The 18979-nt window shown below is 45.3% G+C and overlaps 1 protein-coding gene across 1 annotated transcript in view; it reads left to right on the forward strand.

Annotated features, from left to right (window-relative positions):
- The first annotated feature begins 1108 nt into the window (after nt 1-1108).
- LOC147891947 (biotin carboxylase 1, chloroplastic-like) overlaps nt 1109-18979 on the forward strand; it is a 40797-nt gene continuing 22926 nt past the window's right edge. Inside the window, exons 1-13 of the mRNA XM_087388056.1 lie at nt 1109-1231; nt 1608-1665; nt 1824-2203; nt 2362-2503; nt 2746-2844; nt 2952-3008; nt 3108-3179; nt 3591-3680; nt 3885-3944; nt 4052-4237; nt 4414-4506; nt 6644-6725; nt 6824-6930. Of these exons, the coding sequence (XP_087244182.1) occupies nt 1627-1665; nt 1824-2203; nt 2362-2503; nt 2746-2844; nt 2952-3008; nt 3108-3179; nt 3591-3680; nt 3885-3944; nt 4052-4237; nt 4414-4506; nt 6644-6725; nt 6824-6930 (1407 nt within the window). The 5' untranslated portion in view covers nt 1109-1231; nt 1608-1626. The remainder of the gene's footprint in view (nt 1232-1607; nt 1666-1823; nt 2204-2361; nt 2504-2745; nt 2845-2951; nt 3009-3107; nt 3180-3590; nt 3681-3884; nt 3945-4051; nt 4238-4413; nt 4507-6643; nt 6726-6823; nt 6931-18979) is intronic.

Genomic DNA, 18979 nt, shown 5'->3' on the forward strand with positions numbered 1-18979 from the left:
TTCCAGAGCACCGAGGGTTTGATGTAGCACAATCAATGAACCCGGGTAGTGGTCCAGGAGTGTGTAGCGGCTTGATCAATCATTGCACTTGCAAAGTTAGACGGCAGTTTAAGAGTAGCGAGTGAAATAGTGGAGAGGTTGAGATAGCAAAAGGAGAATGAGAGCTGAAAAAGCCCTGGGGACATGCAATTAACTAAGAGGGGCTAGAAGAAAGGTAGGCAAACCCCTCGAGAGTAGAGAGCAGGACAAGAAGAAACCTTCCTAGTCAGGTCAGGCCATCACTAAGGCGAGAATACGTCTTTAGTCGAGTCTGTCAATTGAAATGAGAGGGTTCAAGCCAACCCGAGGCGGCTTTTTGTAAATGGTTTGGGCCTCTCTTTGTGTGCAACAGTAGTATTTTTATGTCAAAGGTGCGTCATGCAAACTCGTACATACTTAAGGGGGTTTCACACTCGTCCGGAGGGGTGAAGTGAGTATCCTCGTTTGGACAAGTATTCGTTTCACACATAGGCGGACGGAGGCGGACGAATGCAGAATTGAATCCACAATTTTTAATCTTTGTTTGTGTAGTGGACGGCTTATTGATGTCGGATGAGATTTTGCGTAGCAGACGGGCTAGCAGCAAACAAAATAGATTCTTACCAAAGTAGCAATATGCTTGTGCATTGTGCACTCATCTCAATGAGGGTGAAAGCTGTGAGTACATACATACATATGCTTGGTTCACACCACCCAACGGCCATCCTTCAAAAGGGGGTGTGCAGGGTGCGTCTTGGTAGGCCCAATAGGACGGTCGGGATTTGTGTCTGGCCCATGAAGGCCAACACCTATACCAATCACATGGAGGTGACATGAATTAGCAAGTACCAACTTCATCGGCCATGGTCCAATTGTATTTTCTTATACAACCAAAAGCAAGTGGGGTGCACAATTGTCTGGACGAGCGCAGAACGAACATAAATACATACATACATACATACATACAGAAATACATACACTGGTTGCAGATGCAGGGCAAGTGCCAGTGCCAATGCTAGTGTCCACATGCAGTGCGCAATTGTCGGGACGAGCGAGAAAGAACATACATACATACATACATACATACATAGGATTCTACAAAGCCTGGCTGCCGCTTCCAGCGACAACAAAATGGGAAGCCACAGACAGCTCTCCACACAAATTGTTCCCGTTTAGCTGCGAGCTGCAACATCGTCTTCTTCTTCCCCTCACGGTTTCTCCTCATTCCTTCTCTTGATTCTCCATCGCTGCTTCATTTCTTCAGTCTTTCATCACGCCAATCATCCTGCATCATCGCTTTCGCTGTTCCCCCCGCACTCTTCTAGCTTTCATAGCTTCCTTCCTTACAAATCTCCGCATGCCTTTGTGGAGTTTGTCGTTCCTCATCCATTCTCCCTTACACTCATTAGCGCAGCTAACCTTTTTCGGTTCATTGACCTCTGCATGCAGCCTATTCAATCGCAGCAATTGTTTATAATTACATCATTCAGATCCAGCAACTGAGAACCGAGATCGCATTACTTCTTCAAGCTTCTCTTCTTTGAGTTACCTGGTGATACTTGCTTCGTGAACTCGATTTCGTCGTGCAGGTGACGGGGTGAACGCAAAATGGAGAGCACATTGGCAACACAAACCCTTTTTTCCTCGGTGAGGCAGCAGTTGAACGTCTCTTCACTAGAAGCCCTTATTTGGGTAGCTCTCCCCGTGTGCATCGCTATTGAAATCGCTGCGGAGCATGGCATACGCGTGCTTATTGAGTACTCATAGCTTGTGTAACTGAGAGGAATGGGTTTTGACCATGGTAGGTTCCAGGCGCAGCCGCTGCTTCCTCCAGAAGCGTGCAGGTCAAGCCATGCATGCTACCTTTGAAAAGGCCTGGGCCGGGCATTGCTTTTGTGAGGAGTGCTAGCAGTAGTTTTCAGTGTGGTGATGGAGCTGAGATGCTTAGTATTGCCAGCATCTCAAAGCAGCCAAAACGCCAGAATGGTGGAGCTTTGGGAGTCACTTGTGATTATCAAAAGATTTTGATTGCAAACCGAGGAGAGATTGCAGTTCGTATCATTAGGACAGCTCATGAAATGGGTATTCCTTGTGTGGCTGTGCACTCTACTGTCGACCGGCAGGCTTTGCATGTGCAACTCGCAGATGAGGCTGTCTGCATTGGAGAGGCACCTAGCAGCCAATCGTGAGTTCTGTCCTTGTTCTTTGTTGTTTGTGATTGACTGCCAGTTAAAGTGAGAAGTTATATCATCGATACAGCTCAAGGATGGTCTGTTTGTATCTTCATTACTCGTCGCCAGATCTATATTTTTCATCTACAGAGATTTTAATGTAACCTGCTAGGTATTTGAACATCCCCAACATCGTTGCTGCTGCTGCCAATCGGGGCTGCACAATGCTACATCCTGGCTATGGTTTCCTTGCGGAAAATGCTACTTTTGTTGACATATGTAAAGATCATGGAATCAACTTCATTGGACCTAATGTGAGTTGATGCTTCCGCGGTTTAAATTTTATCAGTTCTTTTGTTGACATATGTAAAGAGCATGGAATCAACCTCATCGGACCTAATGTTGATGCTTTCCTGCTATGACTTCCATAGACTCAGGGAAAAACTCGTGATTCAAAATTCGAAATTAGTTTGAACCTTTTGAAATATACCTGAGCTACGTGAATTGTTCTTTGATAATATGATGCATTAAAAATATTTTCTGCAAATGATTTTAGCCGGACAGTATACGAATCATGGGTGACAAAGCAACAGCCCGTGAAACAATGAGGAAGGCTGGAGTTCCAACTGTGCCTGGCAGTGAAGGGCTGATAGAGGTCAGGTGACTCATGAGGTGGCATGGTATGTAAAGCTTTCCTTCAGGAAATTTGGTTCGTGTTGGATGGATATTGACCTATGTCCATTCTGTTGTATCTCTCCTCAGACCACCGAGGAAGCTGTCAGAGTTGCACATGAGATTGGTTTCCCAGTCATGATTAAGGTATGCGTGACCTAAAAAATGGATACTTGACAGCACCTTCTGATCCCCTCTCTCTTCTTATCTATAAGAGATTCTGATTTTTCAAATTTTCTTTTGCAGGCAACAGCAGGAGGTGGTGGGCGTGGAATGCGGCTTGCTAATCACGCAGGAGAGTTTGTGAAATTATTGCAGGTGTGAATTGAGATAAGACCCTTGAAAAATCAGTTGTTTTGGTCTATGCATCTCTAGTACAGTTTGCAAGTTATATACTATGGAGTTATTCAGGGCTCGTGTGTAGATGCAATTCTCATCTTGGCAGAAACGGAATTGTTTTTCAATATCTAAATTGTCACAGCAGCGGCTTCAAGTAATAGGATAAGTTGGCGTATCAAGGCTGTGAACACTGTAAGCTCGTGCCTTTTCAGACGATAATTCTTGGTTAATCAATGTCAAGCGATAGAACACTGATTTAACCTCAGTGAAACATTGTTAGTAGCTTTTGTAGTCAACATGAATTGGTCTATGAGCTTTGCTGAAAACGATTAATGAGTAACTAAAATTTGAGCTTAGAGGAATCCAATTTGCTATCATATTTTCTTTCAGCAAGCCCGCAGTGAGGCAGGTGCAGCCTTTGGAAATGATGGAGTTTACCTAGAGAAGTATATACAAAACCCTAGGCACATTGAATTCCAGGTAAATCGAAGCTACATTCCTCACTTTCTCTTTCTCTTTTTTTCCTTGCCTTGTGTGATTTTTGTTTACACTTTCCTCATGAATTATGTTGAGCATACGAAAGATTGTAGAGATATGCATGTACTCATTCATTTTAAAATCAAGTTAGTAGATTAGTGACTACCCTTATGTAATTGTATCGGTAGATTCATGTGATATTTGCAGGTTCTTGCAGACAAGCTTGGAAATTGTGTTCACCTTGGAGAGCGTGACTGTAGTATTCAGGTTTCTGCCTTTCCTGGAATTGTCCTTTATGTATTGAGTAGAGACAATCTTTTTTTGTTACTTTGGTTATAGTCCTCTAATAATCACGTCTTTTTGTTTTGCTACAGAGAAGGAATCAGAAACTCTTGGAGGAAGCCCCATCTCCCGCTTTGACATCTGAGCTACGAAAAGCCATGGGAGATGCAGCAGTGGCAGCTGCTGCATCAATAGGTTACATTGGAGTGGGAACAGTTGAATTCCTCCTTTCTGAAGATGGTTCTTTCTACTTCATGGAGATGAATACTAGGATCCAGGTATGGGTATGCAAAGGAAAATGTGGAACTAAGTTTTCCTCGTCTACTCCTGAGAAAATATCTGTTTCACAGAGTTTGGCCTGGTTCTGGAAAGTGCCTTTTTTAAAACACTGGAAATGCAAAATTATCCAATTAGAAGAGGGGATCATTTATCATGATGTGCTTCTTGAATGCAGGTAGAACATCCAGTCACAGAGATGATATGCTCGATGGATCTGATTGAAGAGCAGATACGCGTGGCCTTGGGTGAAAAACTCCGGTTTAGTCAGGTCAGTGTTCACTGCAATATTGAGGATTTGCGGTTTTTTAATCCAATGAATAACACTTACCATCCCTCCCCCCCGCCCCTTCCCCCTCCCTTCCTTTCCTTTCCCTGTCGCATCCCACACCCACCCACAACCAATGGCTGGTATAATGAAAAATTAAATCCTTAATGATTAAGTGGCCTATTCTAATGCTGCATATGCCTTAGTATTTGTGTGTGAAAGCCAAAGGATTGGGTTTTTGTTATCTGCATATGCTTTATTTTCGAGTTGTAGAAACATTGGACTGCTGGAATTTGTCATTCCTAAATCAATCCACCCTTTTTGTCAAAAAAATAAACTATATTCATGGAGCAGACAACTCACATCATTCTTGAGACAAAAATCATGCAAGCTCGATAATGAGGGTAAAAGGCAACTGTTCATGGCCAATTGTTAGCATTCTGAATGATCTGATCACTCAAGTCCATGACTTGCAAATGCCCTGACAACCACAAGCACATCTATCCTTAACCTGCCACGCAACAAGGTGAAATTTGCATGTCCGCTAATATTGCAAGAACATGTATCTCGATGAATGTAGGAACATGCCCAAACTCATCCTTGAAAACACAACAAAAACCCAACTCAATCGCATGATAGTTACTCACAAGGTTGAAAATCATGAACTCCATCACAATTTACAAATAGCAGGGACTAGCTACTATGACATCCCCACCAATGTACCAGTTCCAATGGCGGGAAGAGGCAAAAAATGGATTGAGGCTTTCATAAGGATTTTACATGTCATGATTGCAGTAACATGTTCCACCCTACTGAAACAGCAAGATTGTTTCAGAAAGGGGTGCCGTTTTACAAATGGATAAAACAACTATCTAGAAAGGTTACAAGCAAAAAGAACAAGGGGTTGCTTCACCCATTATATCATAAACTACAAAAAATCCACCTCACCTAGCAACAGCTCCTACGTGCTTCTTTTGCCTCATCTCCCAAGACTCATGCTACTCTTGCTCATTTCAGATCAATGCTCTTTTTGCAGATCATTGTCACAACCTTGACATTTCCTAATCTCTCACTCATTTGAAATCCTGCATTCAATTATTTGTCATCACTGCAAATCCTGGCCCTTACAACTGACAAACAAGTATATCGGAAAGGAAGTTTTCCTTAATTTTGCAGCCTGCTGATATTGCAATAAATTCTTTTTATCTTAAGTGTGCATTGCCCTATCAGCTATCTTTCCCAAGCTTCTTTGCTTAGGAATGGCTTTTTGGGAAGACTAAAATGAAATACTATAGTTTTCACAATTAGTCGTAGCATGAATGAAAGGGTTGTGGACTACTTCAGCCTTCTCCTTTGGTGCTAGCCTTTCTGACGGTTGGTCTGCCTTGATCTCCAGAGTGCTGACAGAAACTCAGTATGAAGACCTTTGTATAAATGAATTCTCGAGTGTGTAGGGTGTGTGGATATTTACATGTAAGACATTTTTTAATGCTATGGTCTACACCCACCGTTGGGCACTGATGATGTGGTGGGTATGTTATAGTAGCTAGTCCCTGCTATGCATGATGGAGTTCATGTTTTCAATCTTGTGATTGTCATGAGATTGAAACTGCACTGTTTGTTGTGTTTTCAAGGATGAGTTTGGGCATGTTCCTAGTTTCATCTAGATATATATTTGTATGGTTTTCCTTAATGTCATGCAATATGCACAACCAAAACATAATGTGAAGTGGGTGCTATCAGAGAAAACAATAGTAAGGAGAGGCATGATGAAGCTGCATTGGCATTGTACTTATTGGGACTGTAGTCCCAGTAGGAGAGCTATGATCAGTCCCCCTTTCCTTTTGGCTGAATCTGTATATGCACACACATCCGTTGATAATACTAAAGAAACTCTCTCGCTATTGTAGCACCATAGCACACAAAGCCTGAGAAACCTTGTTTTTGTGCAAATTAAATAGTTGAAATGCAAGATTGTACAATGAATGCCTATGATTGAACGGCCTTGTCTTCTAATATTCATGTCCTCTGACTAAGGTTATATTTGTTTCACACTTTAGAAGTTAAGAGATTATCTATACTATTAATTGGCCGCACGTCTTTTTCCAAAAGACACTGACTTTGTGCTTTTGACATCCAGGAAGAGATTGTCTTTAGAGGGCACTCCATTGAATGCCGAATAAATGCAGAAGATGCATTCCAAGGGTTTAGACCAGGACCAGGTGGACATCAATGAATTGTCAGTTAATGACGGATGTTATGCTTTTGGCCATTTGATAGTTGATCTCTGAATGAAAACATTGTATTTTTCATTTCACAGGCCGCATCACTGGCTATTTGCCACCCGGAGGTCCTTTCGTGAGGATGGATAGTCATATATACTCAGACTATGTGGTCCCACCTAGCTATGATTCTCTTCTTGGAAAGGCAAGTTAACCTTTCTTTTTTCCTCCTGTTTACTTTTTGTATGCCTAGGCATTGAAGCTGTGGATTTATTGCTGACTGTTGTTTGTGCTTGTGTGTGACAATGTTAACAATGGAAAGGATAAGCTCTGTTGTAACTGTGTCAAATTGGTCCAGCAACTATACAAGGTCTGACAGACTTGGGTGTTTAAATATCATCACTGTTATCACTTAATGACTCCCAGCTTAAACAATAGATAGAGAATGGAGAGAATGCTGCAGACAGACAGCAAGTAGTGGACACAATTGCGGCTCAAACCATGAGATGATGGCTTAAAACCAGTCACATAATTTACAGCACAAGCTGGTACTCAAACTGTGATATTGGAGTCACCTCTTACGTAGGAGCAGGGGTTAAGAAAGTTGGCCCAAACCTAGCAGCTTCCTTGTGCCATCAGAGGTCTAGTGGCCCTTCATCTTCCTCCTTGTCGTGCCTCTACTTTTCTTCTGTGTTGAGAAAACCCCCAAACTTACTGTCAGCTGTTGGCTTGCTATCTGGACATGGAATCCGCTTGCCCTAAGGTCTCCTGGTACTTCTATTTTTGTTTCGAGAGAAAAGAACTTTCTGTTAACGCTTAAAAAACCAACCATACAAATCAGCCATCTGTGTGGTGCTGATCATGGAAGAAACAAAAGGAGAAAACTGGCTGGCAACCATCCTGTTTTCGGAGAACCCAGCTCGCTGTCTACTGAATTTTTGAAACAGGGCCAACTAGGGTGGAGGACTATACATCCAACAACTGCCTCGCTAAATGAATACATAAAAGACACCTGCAGCCCAAGCCTTACAGAAGCTCGACTGCCTCTCAGCGGTCGTCGGAGATCATGATGTCCTGCGCTCCCACATGGTGCTGAGGGTGTAGATAATATTTTGCTAGATGGCAACAAGAGTGGCTGCTTGGGGACCTGGTGGCCTCCCATCACCAAGAGTGATGCTAGACACTACTGCCCTTTGGTGAATAAGCAGGGCGCTATGAGGAGTCACGTCCTGTACCTCGATCTAAAAGACCCTCTGTCCGTGGATCCTATAAGCTGGTGTGATTGGTTTGATGGAGAATGTATGACCCCCAGCCACGGTACTACACTCCAAGTGAAGTCCTGCTGCATTCTCTGCATCTTGGCCATGATCTGGAGGTCCCCTACAATATTCTTGTTGGAAATAGAGGATAGAATCACTCACACCTCACTCCCGATCTAGCTCATACAACACTCAGAGAGACGGAGAAAGAGATAGTCAAAACTCAGATATATATTCTTCCACAATCGTGGGAAGACAAAAGCTCAACGGGTGAGCAGGTACAAACAGCCAAAGGATGCTGTCAAATGCTGAGCCACTTCTCTCCCTCTGCGCGCTTGCCTGTGTGCAAGGCTGTAAGCGCAGGTGATGAGAAAACTGTGGGGAGGGAGGGGGTTTATATAGGAGGGCAGTCAGCCCCTAGGACTGGCCGATTTTTCCAGTCGGTCCAGTCTGTAAAAACCCTTGGTCAGGGCCCTTTTTGGGGCTGTACTTGGGCCGACCAGACCGGGCTGGTCTGGCCTATAAATAGGCCCCCTCTGGTGGCCTTTTGCTGGGGGTTTATATAGGAGGGCAGTCAGCCCCTAGAACTGGGGTTTATATAGGAGGGCAGTCAGCCCCTAGAACTGGCCGATTTTTCCAGTCGGTCCAGTCTGTAAAAACCGACCTGGTCAGGGCCCTTTTTGGGGCTGTACTTGGGCCGACCAGACCTGGCTGGTCTGGCCTATAAATAGGCCCCCTCTAGTGGCCTTTTGCTGCTGCTGGCTGGTCCTGGTACTGCTCCATGTGCCTCCGTACCATGCTGGCGCAATTCTCTTGCTGGCACAGTCCTCCATGCAGCTACTTAGCCTTAGCCCCTTTCCCCCTACAGTCTCCTACCCCCTTGTCCCCTCAAAACGGGGGCTCATAGGTGGGGCAGTGACTTTTCTAACACCCCCTCTCAATGACACAACTATGGGCCAATCCCCATGCGTCGAATGAGGTGTTCCATCTGCTCCCTGGGAAGCGCCTTCGTGAAGACATCTGAGATGTTGTTGGTCGGGTAGTATATCAACTCTATGACTTCTTCATCGATGAGTTCTCGAACAAAGTGGTAGTGGACCTCGATGTGCTTCATCGGTGCGTGAAACACGAGCTTGTTGGTGATCACTATGCAACTGTGATTGTCGCACATAACCACAGTCGCATCTTCTTGGGCCACATCCATGTCCTCTAAGATCCACCTGAGCCACAATGCTTCACATGCCACTGTACAGGCAGCCCTGTACTCCGTCTCTATAGATGAAAGGGCGACAATAGGTTGTTTCTTACTCAGCCATGACACAGCTCCTGATGAGAGTAAGAAACAATATCCAGAGGTCGATCTCCGGGTATCAATGTCACCTACCCACTCAATGCCTTTGGTATAAGTGATGCCGTCCCAACGAGTCTTCTTGGGTGTGGCGGAGAAGTGACAGAGCAATCCAATTGCGTAGGAAATATTTGGTCGGGTATTGATGAGGTAAAGCAAACTCCCCACCAAGTGTCGATACAGTGATGAATCAACCGGCTGAGATGGATCACACACACTCAGCTTCAGACCAGTTTCCATGGGAGTCACTGCTGCTTTGCAATTTTCCATCTCAAAGCATTTGAGCAGTTCCCTGCAATATTTCTCCTGTGAAATAAAGATATTGCTCTTTCCTTGCTTCACCTCAATCCCAAGAAAGTAGTGAAGTATGCCTACGTCAATCATCTCGAACTCCTCCATAAGAAGTCTCTTGACCTGAGCAATCTTCTTCGTATGATCCCCAGAAATGATGAGGTCATCCACATATAGAATCAATACCAGCCGCAAATCTCCCTCTGTGTCGAGATAAATATTTGCCTCTGATGGACTCCGCTGAAGTCCGATCTTTTGAAAGAAAACATCTATCTGCTGGTACCAAGCTTTGGGGGCCTATTTCAGCCCGTATAAGGCCTTCTTCAGTTTGCAGACTTTCAATGGGGATTTTGGAATCTAAAATCCTGGTGGCTCTGCTACATATACCTCCTTCTCCAGGTTACCATTCAAAAATGTAGACTTGATGTCCATTTGAAAAATAGGCCAACTGTGATGAGCAGCCAAGGCAATGACTGTTCGAATAGTCATCATCCTAGCTGGTGGGGCAAAGGTCTCGTCGAAGTCAAGTCCTTCTGACTGTGCGCAGCCTTTCACCACCAATCTTGCTTTGTACTTGTCCAAGCTCCCATCTGACTTGAACTTAAGCTTGTACACCCATTTAGTCCTGATGACCTTCTGCTTGGTTGGTTTGGGCACTAAATCCCAGGTGTCATTTATCAAAATGGCATCCATCTCTGCCTGCATGGCTTCCTGCCATTCTGGAATATCCTTCGCCTCCTAGAAGGAACGGGGCGCCGCAAGCCGAGCCACCAAAGCGTAGTTCACGGAGGGAGTCTTAGGGAGGCTTTATGTTTCGTTGAGACCGCCGTGCTCCGGAACTATTCTCGGGAATCTCTGACCCGTGAGTCTGCTAAAGTCTTCAAATACCATTGTGGTAGCTTCTTCTCTGATGGAGGTGCTTTTGATGGAGTTGACTTGGGAGCTGGCTTTGGAATGGCATGCTTCTCCTCCTCCTCGGGGTCTTCAATCGGCTCCACCTCTTAGATGGTGACCTTGGGTGGGGGTAATGCTGGAAGTTTTGGAACCTCTTCTGCAGGCTGTGGCTCAGTTTCCTCAAAGATCACATCCTTGCTGATAAGGATCTTCTTTTCCGGGTCGAAAAGGCGATAGGCCTTGGACCCTTCACTGTACCCCACAAAGATACAGCTCCGGCTGTGGGGATCCAGCTTTGTCCACTCATCTTTATGTACATGCACAAATGCTTTAGAACCGAAAACCCTTAAATGAGAAATGATGGGCTTCTTACCATAATAAGCTTCATATGGAGTCTTATCATCAACGGCCTTGGTCTTGGTTCTGTTGAGGATGTGAATGGTAGTGTTCACGGCTTCACCCCAGTAGGCTTTTGAGAGATTCCTCCCTCGCAACATGGTCAACCCTGTCTCTGTGACGGTCCTGTGCTTCCTCTCAGCAACTCCATTTTGTTGAGATGTGCGAGTTGTAGTGAGCCATCTCGTAATCCCGTGCTTCTTGGAGAATCCATTGAACTTGGTAGAAGTAAACTCTACCCCTCTGTCAGTGCGGAAGGCTTTGATTACCTTCCTGCTCTCCTTCTCTACTTGGGCCTTCCAGTCTTTGAATTTCTCAAAAGCTTGAGATTTCTTGGCCAGGCAGAATACCCATGTCATGCGATTGAAATCATCCACTAATAAGAGAAAGAAAGAAAGGAATTTTATTAGAGTCTTCGGAAGACCAATGGGTCTATGAGAATACTGCGAACTTACGAACGAATTTGTTGACATTGGGTCGCAGATGTCGGCGTGAACCAACTCGAGTGGCTTCTTGGCCCGTGATGAGGCCTCTTGTGGGAACTTGTCCCTGTGTTACTTGCCTTCTACGTAAGCCCTGCAGACATGATCATTGCCTGCAATCGGTGGAAGTCCATCCACCATCTTTGTCTTTTGCATCTCGGAAAGAGTGCCATAGTTGACATGACTGAACTACTCATGCCATAATTTGAAATGGTCCCCGTCCACCAACAGAGCGTTGAGCCGATATAGCCCATGCTCCTCGACACCTTGAGCCACCATGTTACGCTCTAGCCGAGGTAGCATGACCTCGGAAGAATCAGTCGACATTTCCCTTATAGGATCTATCTTTGTAATATATGTGTTTGCGCTTTATGTAAATGATCGGGAGGGATTAATGTCAAGGTCCTAGGTGAGGGCTGATAGCACCAGACTAGATAGGTCTGAGACCAAGGGCCTAGTGCAAAGAATGTGCCTAGGGGCAAGGAATTAAATGCATCCCAAGAGAGGGGTGAAATGTTGCATTAGGAAGGCCCTATATGGATGACATGTGGCATCTAGATCTATCTAGGGATTTGGGGTCTGTCAAGGTTAGTGAGAGAATTGAAGAATGTGATTTTTACGTGATTTCGATATAGCTCTCTCTCTCTCTCTCGCTGGGAAGCCTTGGTAGAATTGGCTGGGTGGATAATCGTGGTGCTACTCCCGTGATCAGTAAGTAGAGGCTAGGAGAGAAATCAGGTTACATTTGGTATCAGAGCCTAAGGTTGCGAAGGGGAAAGGTGTGGAGCGTGGGTGAGCTATGGTGGCGAATCACCCAACGGTGGCGACGAACAGCGAGATGGGATCTTTGGGCTTGGACAAGAAGTCCAACGTGAGCGTGGTGTGAAGTTGACGGTCGTCGAAAGACCAGAGCGCAGACAGGTGGCGCGTGATAGTTCGTGGTCTAATGAAGGGATCGATCGGCGCTCACGTGGAGATTCCAGACTATAGGTGAGGTGATAATTGTAACGACGCTGTGCAGCGCACTGACGACGAGTGATTAGTCCGTGGGCTGGTAGATTAGCGCAGAACGACGGAGAGTAGATCGTCAGCGCAAGTGAATAGTCCGTGGGCTGGGAGAGAGTCATCGACAGGAACGGTGAACAGGGACCTCTGAAGGCACGTAAGCCTGACGGAACAGAGACCTCTGAAGGCACGGCGCCGATCAGTTAACTCAGACGTTGCAAAGGCTTTGGCAGAAACGTATGACTCACGATCAGGAAGTTACGAGGAGGCTACAGGCTTCAGAATACCTGTATGCGTGAAAATCCAGTTGATCAACCCGTGTAGCGGGAGCAATCGACCAGGGAGCTCTCTTTGACCTCCGTCAATTCTGTGTTTTTTTTTCCCGGATTAGTTTTGTTGATGCTCCGCTTGTTTGAGTAGGATCTCATAAGTGATAAGTATGCATGAAAGTTTGATGCTATAGCAGGGACAGATTGTGCAGATGCCTGTATACTTGAGTCTGAGTTAATTTGCAGGAATCTCCCTAGTATAGGGAAAAGCGGGATTCGGATATATGCCTGTGTCAAATGCGTAGTTAGTGTGCATGTGGGATTGCAGGAATTCCCTAGTATAGGGAATTGTGTTCAGAGTGTCAGTACCCTGAATTGTGTCAGCTTGTGATTACAGTGTTCTAGGGGTGTTTAAAAAAAAAAAAAAAAAAAACCCCAAAACAAAACGCCTACTGAACTAAATGGAAGCAGAAGAAGGGGCTTCCAGGAGGGACCCTGGTGAATCAGGAGTCCGGCCGACCCAGCAGGGATCGCGCCCAGTAGCTCATACGTTATCTGGCAGGATTGCATTGTTGGAGGATGCCTTGCAACAGTTGTTAGCGCAGCAATTACAAGCCAATGCAGGGCAGTCCGAGCTTAGGAGAGCGATACATAGTATGTCTGCCAGACCTTCTCGAGAGGAGAAGGGAAAGGCTCCAATGGAACCGGAGTCTAGTGTTCATACGGTCGAGCCTAGGAAGGCTAAAGTGCCAATTATTGCCAATTACAGACCGGAAAAGTATTCTGGTCGGATGAACGACCGTAGCTCTGATGTCATTGAGACCTGGCTACACAAATGGGACGAGGCGTTCGCCATTTGTGAGATCAGAAATGACATCAAAAAGATCCGCGAGGCCACCCACATGTTTAGTGAGGCAGCGGATCGGTGGTGGATTAAACAACAAAAGGATGGCATAGCATCCACTACCTGGGAGGGGTTTAAAAGAGAGTTCAGGAAACACTTCTTACCTCCTGACGAGGCATCCCGAGCTTGGGATCAATATAGGAACCTTCGTCAGAGAAATTTATCAGTGGCAGAATACACTGATAAGTTTCGAGAGAGTGTAATGAAGGTTGACGAACCCCTGCCTCAATCAATCCAAGTGAAAGATTTCATATTTGGATTGAATGATCGAATAAAAATGGAAGTTCGGGCTAAGTACGCGAACACGCTAGATGATGCAATAGCTATAGCCCTGAACTACGAGGATGCCAAGGGCAGCAAGCCAAGTGGGTTTGCACAGGTTGGAACCCAGTATGGGTATCCAAAGAAATCTGGGTTTAAGAAGAAGTGGACTAGTAGAGGGAGTGGTTCGCAGCCGAGTGGTCAAGCCAAGCAGGCGAGACCGGCTGAAACTCCTAAACCAAGTACCACCATTGGAGTGAAGAGAAAAGTAACTCCAATGGCAGCCCGGGCTTGGTCTAAGTCTCCCTTGAACCCAGAACAAAGGGAAAAAGCGAGGAGAGAAGGCTTATGTTTTGGTTGCCTTCAGCCTCATCAGTGGAAGGATTGTCCACGTAACAAAGATCGTCGGATGGCTGAGATGGTGATCTCAGAGTGCGACGTGGAGATGCAGGGAAGTCCCAGAGCGGAAGAGATGCAGATTCAGCTAGCGGGATCCTCTCAGAGGTTAGTACCTTGTTTGTTATGTGTGTCTGTTACTAAGTTAGTGACGAGTGCACCTGATAACATCCTATCTAAGCCCGCAGCAACGGGGTATACAGCCTTCAATGATACGGAGTTAATCAAGATGAAAGGGCAAGTGGCCAGTCATGATGTCATTGTGTTGTTTGACTCAGCGTCAACTCACAATGTGATTAACTCCAAGCTCGTGAAGAGGCTGAAATTAAAGACAAGTCCATCTGACTATGCGTATACAGTCAGGATGGCAGATGGAAGTTCGACTGAAGTATGGGACCAAAGGGTTACCCAGTTGGAGCTTCGGATTCAGGACTATGCTGAGAAGCTTGATTTTGAGATGACCAAGCTTGCTCATGCAGATATAGCCCTGGGAATGGCGTGGCATTCTAGGAAGAATCCAGCCATTGATTGGAAAAAGCACGTATATCAATTCAAGATGAATGATGTGCTTTATGTCTTGCGAGGTGAAAGATATACCTCAGGGACCGTTGGTTTCCGTGATGGAAATCAGAAAGGCTCAAGTAGAGTTTTTATACCTTTGCACAGCATCGGTAGAGTCAGTGGATGAGTCTTCGGCTAGCACTGATGTTACGCAAAGTGGTGAGATGGCCAAGCTGGCTAATCTTATAACAGAGGAGTTCTCTGAGTGTTTTAGGGATGAACTACCTTATGGGTTACCTCCAGAGCGGAAAGTTCAGCATAAGATTGAACTAATCCCGGGGGCAGAAACTGTAAATAGACCTCCCTATAGAATGAGTTTTACGGAAGAAGCGGAGGTGCGTAGACAACTGGAAGAATACCTCAAGTTGGGGCAGATTCAACCAAGTTTCTCACCCTTTGCTTCACCAGTGATATTAAAGAGGAAAAAGGATGATACGTTTCGCCTCTGTATAGATTACAGAGCATTAAATAATATCACTGTTAAGCACAGGTATCCGATGGCTCGGATTGATGATTTGCTAGATGCATTACATGGAGCCGTGATTTTCAGCAAGATAGATCTTAAGTGCGGCTATCATCAGATCCGGATTAGAGCCGAGGATGTGCATAAAACCGCTTTCAGGAGCAGGTTTGGTCATTATGAGTTTTTGGTAATGCCCTTCGGACTTACCAATGCTCCAGCGACCTTCGTCATGCTTATGAACGATTTACTACGTCCGTATATCGGAAAGTTTGTAGTACATTTTATTGACGATATCCTGATATTCAGTAAAAGTGTTACTGAGCATTGTGAACACTTAAGAGTAGTGTTCAGTACTTTGAGGAAAGCCAGTCTTTATGTAAATAAAAAGAAAACTATACTGTGTATGGTTAGGCTTGAGTATTTAGGGTTCATAATTACTCCACAGGGGGTAGAAATGGATCCGAAGAAAGTGGCTGCGATACTGACTTGGCCAATCCCTCAGAGTCTGACCGCGTTGCGATCATTCTTGGGATTTGTCCAGTTTTATAGAAGGCATATCAAAGGATATTCCGAAATAGTATCGCCGTTGACTGATCTGACCTCAGATAAAGTACCTTTTATTTGGGGACAGAATTAACAAGAAAGTTTTAACACCATAAAACAAGCTGTGGTCACAGGACCGGTGTTAAAAATAGTTGATCCCCAGAAACCATTGTTCCTAGAAACCGATGCAAGTGGCATTGCGGTAGGAGCAGTTCTCCTTCAAGAGGGAAGGCCAGTAGCCTTTGAAAGCAAGAAGCTTTCTCCCTCTCAAAGGAATTGGCCAACTCATGAATTGGAGTTGTATGCTGTTATCCATGCTTTGAAAACATGGAGGCATTATCTGTATGGTTCAGAGTTTTATGTGGATGTGGATCATGATACTCTGAAACATTTCTGTAAACAGCCTGACTTGAGGGGCCGCCAAGCTAGGTGGGTAGAGCTCATGCAGGAGTTTAATCTAACGATTCGGTACCGAAGAGGAAAAGACAATAAGGTAGCTGATGCGTTGTCTCGCATTATGCACAACCTGAGTTTCACGGTATTAGAGAGTGCTCTAATGACCGAGATAAGAGAAACTCAAAAAGTGGACGAGTTTGTCCAGAGCTTATGGCCTAAGGCTCATGTGTTAAAACCCGGGGAAAGTGAAAAGGATGACCTGGCATCCAGAAAAGGCCAAACTTATGCAAGATATACCATAAGGGATGGTATGCTAGTTAGAAATGGTAAGGTTGTAGTACCTGGTCAGAATGATCTCAGGCAGAGAGTCATTCGACAATGCCATGATAGCCCGTGTGCGGGACATCCAGGAGTCGAGAAGACATATGATCTCGTGAAGCGAGATTTCTTTTGGCCAAAGATGAAAAAGCATATTCATGAATATGTGACACGGTGTTTCTCGTGTCAAGTAAGTAAGGCCGAGCGGGTGAAGCCACCCGGACTTTTACAGCCCTTGGAAATACCACTAAGTAAGTGGGAGAGCATTTCCATGGATTTTATTGTAGGGCTACCTGCAACACAAGGAGGGTATAATTCTATCCTTGTGGTGGTTGATCGTCTAACCAAGATGGCTCACTTCATTCCGACTAGAGAGTCTATTAGTGCCCCGCAAGTAGCGGATTTGTTCATTAGACATATATTTCGTCTGCATGGATTGCCTAGATCCATAGTGTCAGACAGAGATGTCAGGTTTACCGGTCACTTTTGGACAGCGGTATTTGAGACACTAAGGACTGAGTTGGGAATGAGTAGTGGGGATCATCCTGAGACGGATGGTCAGACGGAGAGAGTCAACCAGACTTTAGAGGATATGCTGAGGGCATATGTGTCATTGAGGCAACATACATGGGACAAGTGGTTACCATTGTTGGAGTTTGCCTACAATGATAGGAAGCATTCATCTACTGGGTTCAGTCCGTTTGAGCTGAACTATGGTTATAGACCAGCCAATCCGACTATAGTTGGAGTACCTCAGAAAGTGCCTAGTGCCGCGAACTTTGTAGTTCAGATGCGGGAGATGCTAGCACTTGCGAGAGCTAATATCCGCCAGGCTATGGATAGAGCCAAGGTGTATGCGGATGAAAATCGGTCTATAAGAGTATTTGAAGAAGGAGAAAAAGTTTTTCTCAGAATTCCTTCGCACTCGAAGTCGTTGACTTCAGGAGAGTGTGCCAAGTTATCACCTCGATACTGTGGGCCGTGGTTAATTCTAAAGAGGATAGGCAGTGTGGCCTATAAATTAGAGTTGCCACAGGGGTGTAAGGTGCACCCGGTTTTTCATGTTTCACGTTTAAAGAAATTTTTACATACTGGTGACTCACTAATCGAAGGTGTGGTTTTGTTTCAGGAGATAGAGGATATTGCAAGGCGCAAACCAACAAGAATCCTGGACCGAGGAACAATGCAAATACGAAATCGGAAGATACCCACGGTGTTGGTTGCATGGCATGGTTAGCCTCTATCCGAAGCTACATGGGAATCCGTATATCAATTGCGGAGAGTGTTCCCAGACTTTATCATCGAGGACGCTGATATCTGAAGAGGGAAGGAATGTTACGCTCTAGCCGAGGTAGCATGACCTCGGAAGAATCAGTCGACATTTCCCTTATAGGATCTATCTTTGTAATATATGTGTTTGCGCTTTATGTAAATGATCGGGAGGGATTAATGTCAAGGTCCTAGGTGAGGGCTGATAGCACCAGACTAGATAGGTCTGAGACCAAGGGCCTAGTGCAAAGAATGTGCCTAGGGGCAAGGAATTAAATGCATCCCAAGAGAGGGGTGAAATGTTGCATTAGGAAGGCCCTATATGGATGACATGTGGCATCTAGATCTATCTAGGGATTTGGGGTCTGTCAAGGTTAGTGAGAGAATTGAAGAATGTGATTTTTACGTGATTTCGATATAGCTCTCTCTCTCTCTCTCTCGCTGGGAAGCCTTGGTAGAATTGGCTGGGTGGATAATCGTGGTGCTACTCCCGTGATCAGTAAGTAGAGGCTAGGAGAGAAATCAGGTTACACACCACCTGTCCGTTTGCCTTGGATGTGACAGTGACCTTGCCGTTGTCAAATAAGACTGACATATTGTGCTTGTCCATCTGACTGGCTAACTATAGGTTCTTGCACAAATTCGGTAAATACAGTACATCGGAAATCAACTCCTCATTTCCTGCAGTCGTGATGAATGGAGTACTACCGACACCCTTCATAGGGCATGACCGGTTATCCCCACAGTGACCTTGGAATCGGGATGTGTACCTTCCATGGTTTTGAACCACTCCTTCTTGTTGGACGTGTGCTTTGAAGCTCCATTGTCCACATACCAACCATACCAACCTTCCTCTCCTTCACTGACTGCATAAGCGTAGCAGTACTTAGTGATGATGAAGAGAGCGCTGGTCGTGACGTTTGCCGATTCGGTCTTTGGCTCCTCCTTGGACTTGGTCTCCTTCTTCTTTAGATCCGCCGTCTTCTTGCGGCACTCTTTAGCAGAATGACCAAGCTTCTCATTGTATAAACACTTCATCTGCCTCTTTTTCTGTGCATCCTCGGTCTCGCTTTTGTTCTTGGAGTCTTTGAACTTACCCTTGCCAGGCTTGTCCCTTGCCACGAGAGCCTTCTCGTCCGATTGAGTAAACAAATTTTCCCAGCCTCTTTCTGCAATAGTGAATGCCCAAGCTTCTCGAA

This window comes from Dipteris shenzhenensis, chromosome 17, assembly GCF_047967505.1.
Source record: "Dipteris shenzhenensis isolate YYH24624 ecotype China chromosome 17, Dip_SZ_1.0, whole genome shotgun sequence".
Classification (NCBI taxonomy): Eukaryota; Viridiplantae; Streptophyta; class Polypodiopsida; order Gleicheniales; family Dipteridaceae; genus Dipteris; species Dipteris shenzhenensis.